General features: G+C 35.4%; 2 protein-coding genes across 2 annotated transcripts; both read right to left on the reverse strand.

Annotated features, from left to right (window-relative positions):
* Window positions 1–802: 802 nt before the first annotated feature.
* LOC127832105 (2-oxo-4-hydroxy-4-carboxy-5-ureidoimidazoline decarboxylase-like) lies at window positions 803–12,117 on the reverse strand. The gene is made up of 3 exons (XM_052357334.1): window positions 11,874–12,117; window positions 2,750–2,957; window positions 803–2,152 (listed from the first exon to the last, which is right to left on the reverse strand). The coding sequence occupies exons 2-3, from the start codon at window positions 2,934–2,936 to the stop codon at window positions 1,806–1,808; spliced, it is 534 nt and encodes a 177-aa protein (XP_052213294.1). The 5' UTR covers window positions 2,937–2,957; window positions 11,874–12,117; the 3' UTR covers window positions 803–1,805.
* Window positions 12,118–14,094: 1,977 nt separating this feature from the next.
* Window positions 14,095–15,381, reverse strand: LOC127831719 (2-oxo-4-hydroxy-4-carboxy-5-ureidoimidazoline decarboxylase-like). Its single transcript, XM_052356759.1, is given in 2 exon segments — window positions 14,095–14,772; window positions 15,162–15,381. Coding segments are annotated over 2 exon segments (534 nt in total). The 5' UTR covers window positions 15,349–15,381; the 3' UTR covers window positions 14,095–14,425.
* Between the last annotated feature and the right edge of the window lie 1,932 nt (window positions 15,382–17,313).

Genomic DNA, 17,313 nt, shown 5'->3' on the forward strand with positions numbered 1-17,313 from the left:
CGTGTTACAATTGTCTCTCGTTATATTGCATGTTTCAAACATACACCATTTACCATACGTGTTACAATTGTCTCTCGTTATATTGCATGTTTCAAACATACACCATTCACCATACGTGTTACAATTGTCTCTCGTTATATTGCATGCATCAAACATACACCATTTACCATACGTGTAACAATTGTCTCTCGTTATATTGCATGCATCAAACATACACCATTCACCATACGTATTACAATTGTATCTCGTTATATTGCATGCATCAAACATACACCATTCACCATACGTGTTATAATTGTCTCTCGTTATATTGCATGTTTCAAACATACACCATTCACCATACGTGTTACAATTGTCTCTCGTTATATTGCATGCATCAAACATACACCATTCACCATACGTGTTATAATTGTCTCTCGTTATATTGCATGTATCAAACATACACCATTCACCATACGTGTTATAACTGTCTCTCATGGCGTCATTTAACTATACCGTAACGGAACTATACCGTATTCATATTTCCCTGTTATTAAAACTATATTAGCAGTGGCTTCTCCATGATACGAGAACACTTGTCCTCACACCCTCTCTTTTACACAAACTATCCAGCAATGATAAAATTGATGTCTCGTGCGTAAAACCGTTTATAGTAATTCCCGCAGCACACCATTCACTCAACAAACAACATTCGCCAATGTAATGTATCACTGCATAAGTAACTTGAGATAAACGAAATAGACGAGCCGTGAACAAAAACTAACAACACATAACGTCAATATAAATCGATCAAACCACATGCCCATGTTTATTGTTTATTATCTGGAATACATTTATACAATGACTAGTTCTTATTTTCCGCTGATTATAAAAACAACACATACAGTATACTAACCTGTATAATTTATCTCACAAGTTTTCATCACATAAATAAGAAACAGAAAGAGGACGCTTAAACAACATTCCTCCTGAAATCTCCATTTAAAAAAAACCGAACACCATTTTTACTTTAAGGCCCTTTGTATAGAGGATTAGGCGATTGTACTTAAGAAGAAAAATGTACCAACATTACATAAGCGTATTAGGTTATAAATGCAAACTTATGCATGCAAACTTCAAACAAAAATCCGTAGTAAAATATATTTACAACGCCGGTGAACCACATGACATGATAGATAATCACTAACATATTCGAGTTAAATATATATTGAACTTTTTAATGCTATGGTAACTTCTAATACTACTAAGATATGTATATTTTAGTGATGCGTAAATATATCTTGTGGCACAACGGATTGTATTTTACTTAATAGCTGAAACATGGTGTTGTTGTATTTGGTGTTGTAGTCGTATGCAAATGAAAAGACGACAAGTTTCAATGAAGTGAATGTATATACTCTAAGTTATTGAAATCGCACGAGAAAAAGACATTTGTTCGATTAGTAATTAAATTTTGTTTTCAAAATGATGTTAACCTGTATTAAACATGTACCTGTGCTTCTAAGTACTCTCCAGAACAAACAGCGCGATAATAGCACATAAAACACATTTTAGGTACACACTTTCAGTCGTCATTTACGACTTCAATAATTAACGTTATTTATTTGCGTGTTGGAATAAATATATCAATTTAAAAATTCGTTTATGTATAAATTATATAAAACCAATTTAATTACTAAGAACAAAATGAAAAGCACGGAATTTTCTTTAATATGGGCATTTAATGCTCGATCAAAATATCATATAGAATCAAATTTAAGACGCGTATCAATAAATGTATACACATTTCGATGTGATTATGGTTTTTACATTTTGGACGTGGAATCCTCCGCCAAATCTTGCAGTCTTAAGTGACATATTTTCTTGACTTCATTCACACCCGTCACAGCTTCTGTCCTCACGTCGTTTTCCATCCTACGTTTCAAACCTTGAATAATGGCGTCTTTTTTATTCTCTCGCGCGCAGATCACAAACGGAAATCCGAACTTTGTTTTGTACGCTTCGTTAAGTTCTGATAACGTACGGTGCTCATCGGCAGACAACGAATCGAGTCCGGCTGCTTTATGCTCACGGACGGATTCTTCCGTAAGTCCACCAGAGTTAGCCAATTTTCCGGCCAGGTCCGGATACATTCGGAGCACCGCTTCTTTACCTGAAAAAATACAGTTGTGGTGAAGCAACGTTTAGGTTGTTTCTTTTACAGTTGATACTCAGTGTATGCAAGCTTATTTAAATCAATCAAAATTTAAGATTTATACATTTAAATAAAGGCTGTTCTGTAAACTGTTGGAGCAGGCAAAAACTTCTTAATCATGGGACATAACTGATCGGTTCCAATTTTTATCTGGTAAGCCAATCATCTAATGTAAAATGACGTTACCTAAAGCATTTCAATTATGTTTGGAGAAACAATTGTATAAAATATATAGATCAGCACGCTATAAAAAGCTTTGTAAACGACAGTTCCATTCACATCAATGGTCATAACTACTCTAAATAACGTTATGCTGCTTTTCATTGGTCTTTTTATTATAACTACACAATGAAAGAGGCAATGGGATTGTTGAACTTCCTCTAATAAGATACATACATGTGCATTAAGTTAAGTAAAACCCTCCAAACCCGGAAAATAGGACTTTAAGATCTCTGCTCGACCGGATGTAGACATTCTCGAACTGGAAGATTAACTCTTGCCATTTCTGACGCAATTATAACTTAAAAACAAAACCATGAGAAAACATACACATACCCGCTTGTGAAAGCTGGTCCAAGAACTCGCAGAAACGGAAGTGCAGGTCAGACGCCGACAGGAATGGACGGGCGCTCCACGCGGCAGCAGCAACGAGGCGACCATGCTCTACTGCACCCCCGAACCGATCAATGAACTCCTCGTAGCCAAGAGCGTTCACTTCCGGTATGCTGAGTTTCTGTGACATGTCGGTGTGAGCTAAGCGTCTCTATAATGTAAAAGTCACTTAAATTTAAATCATATAAAACAACTCGCACTGGTAACCTCTCCTTTGGATATGTTATAGCCACGGCTTTCACAAGCAAACTCTGACTGGAGTATCAGTTTGAAACTTTCTCTGATATAATTTGTATCAGAATAATTTCAGCAAAAATTGCAATGTTTATGTATGGTTTAACGTCAACAAGGGCAAAGTAGATCTTCTGTCGGGTCGCTCCGTTTTTTTTAATTACGAGGACACAGTCAGTTAAAAGAACTAAAACTATATACCGGAGTTTGTGGATAATTCAAGCGTCAAGATTGGTCACTTGAAATCCAATTATGACAACTGCCATCCGACAAAATGTTCCACTCTCAAAGGACACATACCTTGAGAAAACATATTTAGCATCGGCTCCACACTCAGCATTGATATAATCCTAGCTAAAACTAAACCGTAGCTATGCAGTGGTATTTTTAATTTGACAACCATTGTTAATAGTTATTGAACACAATGACACATATATATTCAATAGTTATATTTCATAGTCTAAACGTTTTATAAATTGATTTTTCGAGGGTCGTATCATTAACACAGAAACTCAAATTTAATACGGCCACCTCGAGCCGACATGAAAAGAATATCAAAATGCCGTCGATCTCACTGAGATGTAGGTAAATTTTCAATAACCTATTTATTGTATCAACCAAAATCTCTAAATACGACATCGTGAATTTCCTAAAAGGACTAATTTCAAAAGCTGATTTTTTACTATGGTATAACTTTCACTTCGACATCGGTCGTGTGTTTTACTATATACGTCAAGAGGCGAACATCTGTGGTGGAAGGAAACAAGTCATTGATTTGATGATTTGAAGAGAGATTCCCATTGCTTACACAGTGCTTTGTTCGAGTAAGGCATTTGTCTAGATCTTCATTTCTAGGATACCACTCGGTTCATTGTAAATATTTGTTTGTCTAGTCCTTAGATCATTCGATACAAATGTTCATTTTGCAGAAATTCACTTAAAAGTTACATTTTTAAACACAACATTTTATCTACGAAAATGTTTCATTTTGTATGCTTAACAACGACGGAAGTGACGGAAACTAAGCTCCGGGTGCATCTATGCAATGCCGTGGAGATGCGGCTTGAGAAAGTGCATCGCTCTCCGGGCCATTCTACAGCAGGGAACTAACGATCAATCGTGGCAAAGTTCGCCCTCTTCGGCGGCAGTGGAAACAACTGAACGGTACAAACGTAAACGTTTTCGAGCAGTTCCCACCGGAAGTGGAAGCCAAAAAAACGTAGACGGCTGGTACCCATGATGAAATAGGCGAGGGGGCAAGGCAAACGATCCTGGATAGCCTACGATACCATCTACCTTGACGGTCGTCCGGTCAATGAATAGGGGCACGATGGGGGAGAACTAGCGATCCTGTCGTGTAATGTTAATGGTCTGTCGCAATTCAAGATTGAAGATCCTTCATTTGTTGATGTTTTGTTAAAATATGATTATTTTGTTGTTGGAAACATGGGCAAATTTTTCAAGTAACATTTCTTAAAATCGATATATTTCTCAAGAATTGTATAGGAAATTCCAGAACAAGAACGCACGTAAATGTAGTGTAGGGGAAGTTTAATATTTAAAACAATATTTAAAAGATGGTATTGAAATTATTAAAAATCACCATGATTCAATTATCTGGTTAAAATTAGATCGGTATTTTTTGTTTCAATCAAGATATGTATATTTGATGATGTTAAGTTTGGTGCGAAGATGCATACTATTATAAGTGTAGATTGTTTTGATTTACTCGAAAATGATATTTCTATTTTTGAATATAAAGGAATTGTTTTACTTTGTGGTGACTTTATAGTAGGATAGGGTCCGAATCTGATTTTGTTATTGGCGTCGCTCTGGAGAGCGGCGACTAGTATGTAATGCATTTCTTTTTCGCTTATGGAAGGAGAAGTTATTTTACGGATCAATGTGTATATTTTTGTTTTAAGAATATCTTGCATAGTGGTGATTTTGTTTGTAAATTAGTGTAAATAAAAACTGCATTTGTGCCTATTACATTTATCACAACATTTATTGCCAATAATGCAAAGCTAATTGTTTTAATTAATAACTGATCCACAACTAATCACAGGGGAAAGATCACAGGGACTGGGCAAATACGCGAAACTTTCTTGTTTTGTATAAAAACAAAACATAAATCAGAATATAATAGTTTGTGGTTTTTCTAATTTGCTTATTTAGTGGAGAATCAATGTAGTACGATATTTGACGACCTAACGCGAAAGCAAGTTTATTGGAGGGCGTAGTGGTACGAAAACGTACAATGTATTAGTTTATTAAAAGACATATAATAACGATCGCTTTACACAACTTCACCAAATAGCAGTACATAAATGATGTCAGCCGGAATAGATCAGTTGGGAGAGCGTTAGACTGAAGTTGATTACGCAACAATTATCTAAAGGCCCCCAGTTCAATCCCGGGTTCCGGCACGAACGGAACAGTTCAGCGGCTGACAGTTTTTTTCAGTCAGGTTAATGAATACAATATAGCTTTATTTTATGTAGACATTTGAAAATCCATTTTACTACAATTGGAAATTTTTATTAAAATTAATGGATGCCGCGTGGTGACAACGTTAATTAAAATTTCTTACATCACTTAAATATCTTATAAAAAAATAAACGTGTTTTTATATTAACAAATAAATGCAAACAACACATCTATTATCCATGTATTTTTATGGTTGTCTATCATAGGCCCTAAATACTATCCCTACCACATATAGAGCGCGAAGCGCGACACGTATTATTGATTGTAACAATGAGTTTCGATAAAGGAAGCAGCCGCTTATCAAGGAGGAGCTGTGCCCCAGCAACCCGTTTCCCTAGAGTCAAGCACTCCTCGGAGTTTTTTTTAAGAACCACATATAGAGCGCGAAGCGCGACACGTATTACTATCCAGGTGGTATGGGCCCTTTAGCAGTAATCCGACCATTACGTCCATAGTTCCTTAGAATTCGAGAAATTTTGAAATCGTTGTTCGAAGTCCAAAATTTTCATCCGATTGTTCCCAAACTTGCACAGGTTTTTTTATCAATGAGGACCCAACCCAAACTCTTTATGAGCAATATCGGACCATAAGTCCAGAATTATGTCTCTTTTAATTTAAAAATAAAAGTGAAAAACTGCTTGGTTAGGTGATTATGTCATCATTTTTCATCAGATTCTTTCCAAAATTACAGTGTCTTCATATCAATGAGCATTTTTACCTCATTTAAAATGAGAAACATCGTGACAATAAGTCCAGATTTTTTTCTATTAAATTTGACCAAATAAACAATTTCCACTTGTTTAAAAGATTTCACAACTTTCGTCTGAATCTTTCCAAACTTGTTAAGTGTTTTTATATCAGTATTACTCGAACCCTATCGAAAATGATTAAATTTCGGAGCAATAAATATATTATGATCTTTTACTGATTTTTCAAAGTATTGTGAAATACACCTTCTTAATGCAATTTACAGTTTTCATTCATTTTTTTCCAAACTTTTACAGTGTGTTCATATCAATGAGTACTCAACCCCTATCGTAAATGGGCAACGTAAGAATAAGTTCAGAATCATCTCCCCTTGAAGTTGAGAAAAATATGAAATTACGCTTACAAGATGAAGCAGATTTTTTTAGAACCTACACAGTTCTGTTCCATTAATGAAAACTGCACACGGATGCCAGTAAAAAAAGGAAAACAATGCAAATAAAATGAACAATAAAATATTTGGGGGTTACAACACAAAATCATAGATAATGGTTATTTGGGGGTTATAACACAACATCATAAATAATAGTTATTTGGGGGTTATTACACAAAATTATAGATAATGGTTATACCAGTATCTTTTTCTATTTTGTTTAAAACAATCGGCCAATATATTTATATTTACAGTAGAAAAAAATCGTTCCATGTAATTTCATTGAGTGCCTTTTACACTGAAATTCCCGACGCCCTTTGATGATTTGCATCAATACTTATCTTGTTCATGATGTTGTAAATAGTTTTATAGATGATGTTGATTATGATCCAGATATGTACTCTGTTAGGGCCTCCGTTGATAGATCTCACAACAATCACGGAATTAAATTGCTTGATCTATGTGAATCCTCACATTATCGTGTTGTCTATGGCAGAATATGAGATACGGGTCAGTTTACACAAAAATTTATAACGGTTTATCTACAATCGATTATTTGGTTTGCCATGAACGAAATTTCGCACTTATTAAAGAATTTGTGGAACACGTTTTTTATGAGTTCAGTGACCACGCACCGTTATCGTTTACATAATATTGTAACAACAAAACGGTCATATACTGAAACGAAGTTAAAATGGAACAATTCATTGCGTAACCAATTTAGATCGCGTATTATTAGCAACATACCTATGTTTAACAGAATTGTAGAGGTTTTTAAATTGTTCAGGTTTTGACTATAAATAGTGCCTTAAGTAAAGTTACTGTTGTAATACGTATTGTTGCTGATCCCTATGTTCGAAAGAATATTTAATGACAAATACGTCATATTTTGAACAGTGTAGCGCTGTTACTTAGATATGCCAATTGGTTTGATGTGGAATGTAAAACGGCACACGGTCGCTATGATTCTCTGTAAAAATTTAATTTTAATAAGTGGAAAGACAATAGACATCACTTGTTGCAATATAAACAAGAGCACCGCCTTGCGGGTGCAGACCGCTCATCTATTTTTCTTTTTAAAGGTGAAGGAACCTATCTCAATACTTCAATAAAAAATATGAAGGGTGGGGTGGAGAGGGGTGTATAGTTCGGGGGTGTTGTCATTTATTACATTATCTTCCAAAAATAAGAAATAAAAATGCAAAAAAAAAAAAATGGTGATTCTTGGGTGGGATAGTTGGACGGTCTTTCAAAAATAAAATAATAAAAATAAATATTTTAGTTTTTTAACCATGTTTAAAGAAATTGGGAGTGCGGGGTCGGGGTATAGTGTGAGGGTGTGGTCATTTATAAGATGCTTTCAAAAATAAAAAAAATGAAAAATAAAAATTACTTTTTGAGGGGGGGATTCGGGGGGATGGGTGATGGTTTGGATTGAGTCTATTGTAGTATGTCAGGTAAGAGTTGTTTTGTCAAAGTATCAATCAAATCTGATCATAAATAACGAAGTCATGGCAATTTTAGCAAATTTTTAATTATTTGACCTTGAGAGTCAAGGTCATTCAAATGTCAAGGTATATACAACTTGCCAGGTACAGTACCCTCATGATAGTATGAAAGTGTTTGAAGTCTGAAAGCAATATCCTTGATACTTTAGAAGTGAAGTGGATGCAAACACAAAATTTAACCATATATTCAAAGTTACTCAGTCAAAAAGGGCCATAATTCCGTCAAAATGACAACCAGAGTTATGCAACTTGTCCTGTACAGTCCCCTTATGATAGTTTGCGAGTGTTCCAAGTCTGAAAGCAATAAAGAGCAAATTATAAAAAGAGAAATGAATGTCACCTCTATGCCACCGTACGTTTCCCCGAACTAGATCAACCATTTACCGTTGATGAGATTAAAGTGTCTGTAAAACGATTACATGTATGACATTCGCGTTGCATATATTTGAATTTGTTTAATGCTGTGTTGAACTCTGGTCATTTTCCAATGAAATGAACGGAAGGTATAATAATCCCTTTACGTAAGAAAGTCGATAAATCTGATGTGAACAATTATAGAGGGATTACTTTTCTAAGTTGTTTATCTAAACTATTTACTTCGGTTGTAAACAATATATTAGATTTTTTGTAGTAGTTTTAATATAATTTCGGACGCCCAATTCGAATTCAGAACAGGGCGCTAAGCAATTGCGCTATATACAGCCTAATGTCTTGGTTAAAGTATGACGTTTGACCTTGTAGGATGACCTTGACCTTGACCCTTCACCACTCAAAATGTGCAGCTCCATGAGATACACATGCATTTCAAATATAAAATTGCTAGCTTCAATATTGCAGAAGTAACATTTCATGAGCAATTTTGACCCATATATTTGACCTTGAAGGATGACCTTGACATTGACCTTTCACCGCTAAAAATGTGCAGCCCCATGTATACACATGCATGCAAAATATCAAGTTGCTATCTTCAATATTGCATAAGTATTCATAAAATTAGCGATTTGGGCCACATATATTTTACCTCTGACCTTGAAGGATGACCTTGACCTTGACCTTTCACCACTCAAAATGTGCAGCTTCATGAGATACACATGCATGCCACATATCAAGTTGCTATCTTCAATATTGCAAAAGTACTCATAAAATGAGCGATTTTGGCCACATATATTTGACATCTGACCTTGAAGGATGACCTTGACCTTTGACCACTCAAATTGTGCAGCTCCACGAGATACACATGCATGCCAAATATCAAGTTGCTATCTTGAATATTGAAATACTGCAAAAGTGTAAATTAAATGAGCGATTTTTACCCATATATTTGACCTTTGACCTTGAAGGATGACCTTGACCTTGACCTTTCACAACTCAAAATGTGCAGCTCCATGAGATACATATGCATGCCAAATATCAAGTTCCTATCTTCAATATTGCAAAAGTTATTGCAAATGTTAAAGTTGGCGCAAACCAACCAACCAACAGACCAACCAACAGACCAACCAACAGACAATGCGTTGATAAATAAATCGAAATGCATTATGGCTTAAAATATACAAAGCCGACATAGAAGGCAAATTACTGAGACTAATAAAAACTTTGTATGAAAATTGTAAGTCATGTGTTTAGTAGTGTTCATCATACTCGGAATATTTTAACTATACTGTAGGTTTACGGCAATGTGAAGTTATATCCCCTTTGTTGTTTTCCCTATTTGTAGAGGACTTAGACTTGTTTTTACAAAATGACCCTTCTTCTAGTCTAAGTATTGATGACATCGTATTGATATTGTTGCTTTTCGCAGATGATATGGCCATAATCGGTAAATCGCCCGGGGAAGTGCAGAACACTGGGATCTAGGTTAATACTGATAAAACTAAAATAATGCTGTTTTTTTCGCCAACGGGTTAGATTATTTCCACTGAAACATGGACATTTGAAGGTCAGAATAACAGTAGTTAATGATTTTTAAAGGGGCCGTCCAACAGATAAAGCGTCGTGCGACGCGAAACGATATTTCGGGATTGCTGATATAGTTAAAAAAGAATACATCCGCTTTAAGCATGAGCGAGGATGGTCGAGTGGTCTAGGCGGGAGAGTTTTTACTCCAGGACTCCAGGGTTCAGTGGTTTGAGCCCTGTTGAGAGTAACCTTTTTCCTTTTTTTAAATTGTATTTTTTTTTTACTGGAGATTTTTAGTTCAAATGTTTAAATGTATCAATATAAAGCATTTACAGCATTTAATGACATGCTTCAATACATGCAAAAATCTGTCGATGGCCCATTTAATTATTTGGGAACCGTTTTTAATTATACTGTAAATTTTCAGTTAAATCAAGAACATTTATTTGGAAAAGCACTTAAAGCTATGAATATATTATTTTACAAATGTAAAGAGTTTGACTTGAAACCAAAACCACAATGTCAGCTAATCGATGCCTTTGTTGGATCTATACTGAATTACGCATGTGAGAAATGATGTAAAACAAAAGTCAATGGAATTGGAAAGGGTACACTTAAAGTTCTATAAACGATTGTTAAACGTTAAGCAAAATGTATGTACTGCTGTAGTGTACGGCGAGTTATGAAGATACCCACTATTTATTCATGGATATGTAAAGATTGTTAAATAGTGGTTTAAACTTATTCAAATTGATGACATTATTTTAAAATTCATTTAAGAGCTAAATGATTGCCAAATCGGTTGTTTTGTTTACGAAAATTAATTATAATTATTACATAAATCACTAAGACACTACGCCACAAAGCTTCGAACTTCGAGCCTGACATTTAGAATTCAAATAGGAAGCTATGCTGGCCAAAATATACCCCGAAACGAACGTTATTGCCTTGTTGTAGCGAATTATATGTCGAAGATGAGTTTCATTTTGTTTGTAAATGTCCTTTATACATTGATGTTAGAAGAAACTACATAATTTAATGTTATTGTATTGGACCTCTGTTGATAAATTCCGCCAATAGCTGAATACAACGAATACATTTGAACTTATTAAATTAGCCAAATTTGTAAAAGGTCTGCTTTCAGAAATAATATTTCTTATGTTGTTACTTAACTTCAAATAGTTATCATCCATATATAACAAGTATTTTACCTAGTAGTATTTTCGTAACCGTATACAATGCTGCTTATGTTAATAGTATGACTATGTTAAATATCTCTGTGACACACTCGTTTGTAAAATGTCTAGTGTTTAGACGATGTGTACTGTGCAAGTCTGAATAAATATGTGTCAAGTATCTTGTCTTGCTAATGTGCAATAAATGGAGCATCACACTGAACGGGTTTTAACGGTGTAGACTTAAATAAACGATTAAGTCGGTATCCAACAAACAGACGTAAATATCAGTGGCTAAACGCGCTGTTAAAAGAAAAGATAAAAAGTAACATAATATTCGGTTGGAAATGTTTTTACTTCAATGTTGAACACCAGCTTTGCAGTATAAAGCGGGTAGCTACTACAGGCAGGGGTTCGCATTGTTGTGAATAAAGGTACTTTATTACTTTTTCGTTAAGTAGTAAAACAAATCTTCCACTCGTAGTGATATGGAAACGAGTTTCATAAGAAATGTAATATGAAGCGTATGTTTGTGCTTATTCGCCCTTGGATCGCCATGTATCTCGTTATTACACACTACATAGTAAACTTAGTAATGTGTAACCGTGTCCCAAATTTTGACTTACTTATTAATTGGACATCGACGCTCGAACACAAGAGAATGAATAGTTTCCCGATAAGAGTTATGCCGGAAATATTCACTGAATTCTCCTTTTTAACTGTTTCTGCTGTCTACTTAACACGTGCAGATATAAATTGTCGACACATTCAACACAATACACATCGGTGTATTCGCAAACTGCATTATCGTTTTACAACACAGCATGTAACGGACAGGTTACAGCTCGGCGAACTTCAAGTGTAAACATCGGCCTAGGTGATAAGTTGCTCTGTACGGAATACCGTTAGTTCCATCGTGGTAACACATTAAAATCCAGAGGGCGACAATGCGATAGTACGATGCCGACAGTGCGACAATACGATTGCGACAACGCGATAGTATGATGGCGACAATGTGATAGTACGATGACAAAAGCGCGACAATACGATGGCGACAGTGCGACAGTACGATTGCGATAGTGCGATAATACGATGACGACAGTGCGACAATACGATGGCGATAGTACGATGGCGACAATGCGATACTTCGATAATAAAATGACGACAGTGCGACAATACGACGGCGACAATGCGATAATGACAGTGCGACAATACGATGGCGACAGTGCGATATTTTACGATGGCGACAATGCGATAATACGATGACGACAGTGCGACAATACGATGGCGACATAGTACAATGGCGACAATGCGATGATACGATGGCGACAGTATGATATGACTATCGCATTGTCGTCATCGCACTATCACGTTGTCGCCATCGTACTATCGCATTGTCGCCATGGTACTAGCGCATTGTCGCCATCGTACTATTGCACTGCCGCCATCGTATTGTCGCACTGTCGTCATCGTATTATCGCATTGTCGCCCACTGAATTTTAATGTGTAACGACGATGGCACTAACGGTATTCCGTAGCTCTGCGTTTTTTATCAGCACGTTCGCAAATGAATGATTTGAATTAATGTGTCATTAAGTGTGCCAATTATTTAAATAATTATCTAATAGTATATTACTACTAATACCAATACTACTAATACTATCACTACTAATAATACTACTACTACTACCACTACTACTACCACTACTACTACTACCACTACTACTACTACCACTACCACTACAACTACCACTACCACATTCACTACCACAACCACCACCACAACAACCACAACAACAACCACCACCACCACCACTACCACTACTTCATTCATTTAACGGACACCATTCAACTGTACGGTTACTATTTCTTCCTTTTACTAACCAATACAGTGCTCCAGATAAGGGTCGTATTTTCGTAATTACGAATTATTTTCAAGTCCGTTACGTATTTATTTTAAAATCTTGTCGTACCATTAAGAATTACAAAATCAAGTTACGAATATTATTTTTACATCGCTTCGTATCGATTTTTATTGAGTTCTTTTCGCGTATTAAAGATCTTTGCGGTGCTTATATAGAATGGTTATCGGGTTTGTTTAACAAAGCGCATTTTTTCCAATAAAAGCGGCGTATACAGTCTATCTGTCAAAAACAATGGCGGCGCCCAGAGAGAGCGTCCTGAAAAACTGCAAAGCGTCCCAAAACACGCTTTTAACATATTGTACGCAAAGTGAGCCGAAGGTAAATGTTTAGAAAGACATTATAGAAAAGATCTTATACGATGATGTATGTTCAGTTGCCGACACAGTCGGAAAAGCTAAACAAAAACGCGACACGACGGGTCCAAACTTAAACACAAAAAAAAACATTGAACGAGTGAAAGGGACAAGTCCCGTGGCTAATCGTTGAAAAGATTGAAGGGGAGACCCGTTTTAAATGTGAAATATGTAAAAATTCATCTAAACACAGTTTGGCCATATGAAGGTATTGGAAAAATAAAATTGCATAATACTGAAGACACTGTTGAACTCGTATAAATAAAGTTGCTAGTATGTTTATTTCGAATTTTTTTGCATGGAAATAACCATTATTATTTATTTTAGGTCATTTAGAAAAAATAAGAATTATTTTCCAAAACTTAGTAGTAACGTTAAGAATAAAATTTCAGAGTTAAGAATTCTTTTTGAAAATCTGGTAGTAATTTAAGAATTTCACAAAACCTTATCTGGAGCTCTGCAATATAAACAGATGCAGCTTCATTTTACTGTATATATTTTTTCTTTGTTAACGTCAATATGATAGAAATAAACTGAATACATGTTTATTTTTTCTAGTTAGCGTAAAAGAAGAACGTTACTGGACCTAGTGTGCTGTAGGATTTTTTGTGTTTACCCGGTAGCATGGATTGTAAATAATACTAATTTGATATACAAACCTTATTTTTCATCAATGGTAATGGCAAAGCTTACATAATTCCACTTGTGCATTTGAAGAATTTATCGTTTGCACAACAAACAATTTACATGTATATCAATTGAAATCATACATGTATAATGAGCATCTTCTAACTGAATGCAAATAGGGGCATTGATGAAAAAGTTTTTTATAATCAAATTTAGAACTTTAATTTGAAATGTAATCACAGTTTAGACCGTTCAGTGCTAAGAAAAAGGTTTTCAGATTTTTGAGCAAGAATCCGCCGCCAAATCTTGCAGTCGTAAGTGACATATTTTCTTGACTTCGTTCACACCCGTTACCGCTTCCGTTATCACGTCGTTTTCCATCCGTTGTTTTAAACCCTGAATAATGGCGTCCTTTTTATTTTCTCGCGCGCAAATCACGAACGGAAATCCGAATTTCGTTTTGTACATTTCGTTAAGTTCCGATAACGTTCGTTGCTCATCAGCAGTCAGCGAATCCAGTCCAGCGGCTTTTTGCTCACGAAGGGATTCTTTCGTAAGTCCACCGGCTTTAGCCAACTTTCCGGCCAAATCCGGATGTATTCGGAGCACCGCTTCTTTACCTGAAATTGGTTTATGGTAAAGCAAGTCCTAATACGCTCAATCACATAAGACGTTTCTATAATTCTCTATACCCCCTATATTAATTATAATTTAAAATCTTATTGCAATAATCATTGGTAATTAAAACTGTTCGACATGGGAAGATGACAAGCACATTAATAACGATTTTCGATATATTATAACTTTCGATATATCAAGGGTAAAAACTCCGTTGTTCCAAATTTCACTCGTTTATCATCCAACTAAGCTTATATGGTAGAGCCTGATACATTTTAATTACGTTGGAAAAAAATCTGATGATAATAATTGCACAGATGCATAGACGTGTATCATTTAATACAAAGGTCATAACTGAACGAAATTATGTGTGTACTAAAGATACGCATACCCGCCTGCGGGAGCTGCTCCAAGAACTCGCAGAACCGAAAGTGCAGGTCAGACGCCGACAGGAATGGGCGGGCGCTCCACGCGGCAGCGGCAACGAGGCGACCATGCTCTACGGCAACCCCGAACTGCTCAATGAACTCCTAGTACCCAAGAGCGTTCACTTCCGGTATGCTGAGTTTCCGTGACATGTCGGTGTGGGCTAAGCGTCTCTATAATGCAACAAGAGCACCGCATAACGGGTGCCACGCTCGGCTGCGAAAGCTTGTCAGAATTTTTTATCTTTTTTTTTTAGAGGTCACAGTGACCTTGACCTTTGACCTAGTGACCCAAAATGGGCGTGGCGTGTAGAACTCATCAAGGTGCATCTACATATGAAGTTTCAAAGTTGTAGGTGGAAGCACTTTGATTTTAGAGCCAATGTTAAGGTTTTAGCACGACGCCGGCGGACGGCTGACGGCGGACGACGAGCAGGCTATGACAATACCTCGGGTTTTCTCCGAAAACAGCCTCGCTAAAAATTAATTATTCTTGTTGTTGTCACATACGCATGGTAGTAATAATCTCCCAAATGGTTAATTTGTAGCCACGGCATTCGCACGTTTAAGTGTCGTTTTGAAACTTTTGCTCATTTAAATAAAATCAGAGCAACTGTCAAATCAATTGCTATTTTATAAATGGTTTAAAGTGAACAAGGGCAAATACAATCACGATTAAAAATCATCTACAACAACAACAACAACACTCGAACCGACCATTATCATGAGGTGTAGAAAGGCGACAGGAATTTGATACGACCTTTATGCTCGGAACCATTCACATATATGTGCGGTTTTGTGATAAAGGTTCATACCGCAATATAAAAGGTATTTTAATCACTTCTATGTCACTAAGATATATATTAATTTCTTTAATTTTAATTATAACCGTTTTATCAAATCAACGCAAATCTCCGAATACGGCATCTTGAATGTAACAAAAGTGGACTAATTTTATCAGCTGAACTTTGACTATGGTATAACTTTCACTATGACACTGGTTGTTTGTTTAACTGGTCACATCAAGAGCAGAATATCTGTGGTGAGCGGAAACAAACCATTGATATGGGGGGTAATGTGGAGGGATATTCTTTCTCATTTCTTATACATGGGGCAACTATAAATCCTATTTCAAGAATATGCTCGACTGTTAACACTAAATATGATCCTTTAAACTGGGTAAATCTGTGTACAGGTGTGCGATAAATGGGATACGGCAATAAACGGACTAGCTTTACGGAATAGATTCGGTAGGAATCCACCACAAGAACGTAGTTTTACATTATCCCTTAAATTAAAATAGTTTGTTAAAGGCGCTTTTTAAAAGGCGCTTTTTTAAATTGTTAAAAAGAGAAGAAACACTATTTTCGGTTCAAACTGTGTTTAATTTATTTGTGAACTACTTTTTCGCATTTTCTACTTGGTGCTACAGGCAATGGATTGAATTCTTTATGAATAAAGGTTAGTTGTTTATGTTAAGCATTTTCTTACTTTAAGCACGATTAAACTATTTGTCAAACTGTTTCTCCTTCTTTTTATCATTTGTCTAAATCGTTTTCTTATAATAATTTCAACAATGCTATATTGTCTTTAATATAAACTTAAGTCTTAACTTTTGTAAATAAGGTGAAACATATTAGAATATATTATGAAATTGAAACAATACATATCTTTAAAAATATAATCGGCGTATATCTTGAATAAAAAAATAAAGGTATAACATTTACTTTTCAAAATTATAAAATAAAGAAACAACGGTTTACGTATTTTTTGTTCTTTTTTTTACTTAAAGGGATCTTTTCACGCTTTGGTAAATTGACAAAATTGAAAAAAGTTGTTTCAGATTCGCAAATTTTCGTTTAAGTTATGATATTTGTGAGGAAACAGTAATACTGAACATTTACCATGGTCTAAAATAAAAATTATATGCATCTTTTGACGATTTTAAAACCTAAAAATTATAAAGCGTTGCAACGCGAAACGATTGAATAATTTGGAGAGTTCTGTTTTTGTCGTTAAATTTTGTGAAACTACGAAGATTGCTTATATAAGGTATAAAATACGTTCAGTATGTGTATACGGCGGAATAGCTCAGTAGGTTAAAGCGTTTTTACTTCA

This window comes from Dreissena polymorpha, chromosome 5, assembly GCF_020536995.1.
Source record: "Dreissena polymorpha isolate Duluth1 chromosome 5, UMN_Dpol_1.0, whole genome shotgun sequence".
NCBI classification, from domain to species: Eukaryota; Metazoa; Mollusca; class Bivalvia; order Myida; family Dreissenidae; genus Dreissena; species Dreissena polymorpha.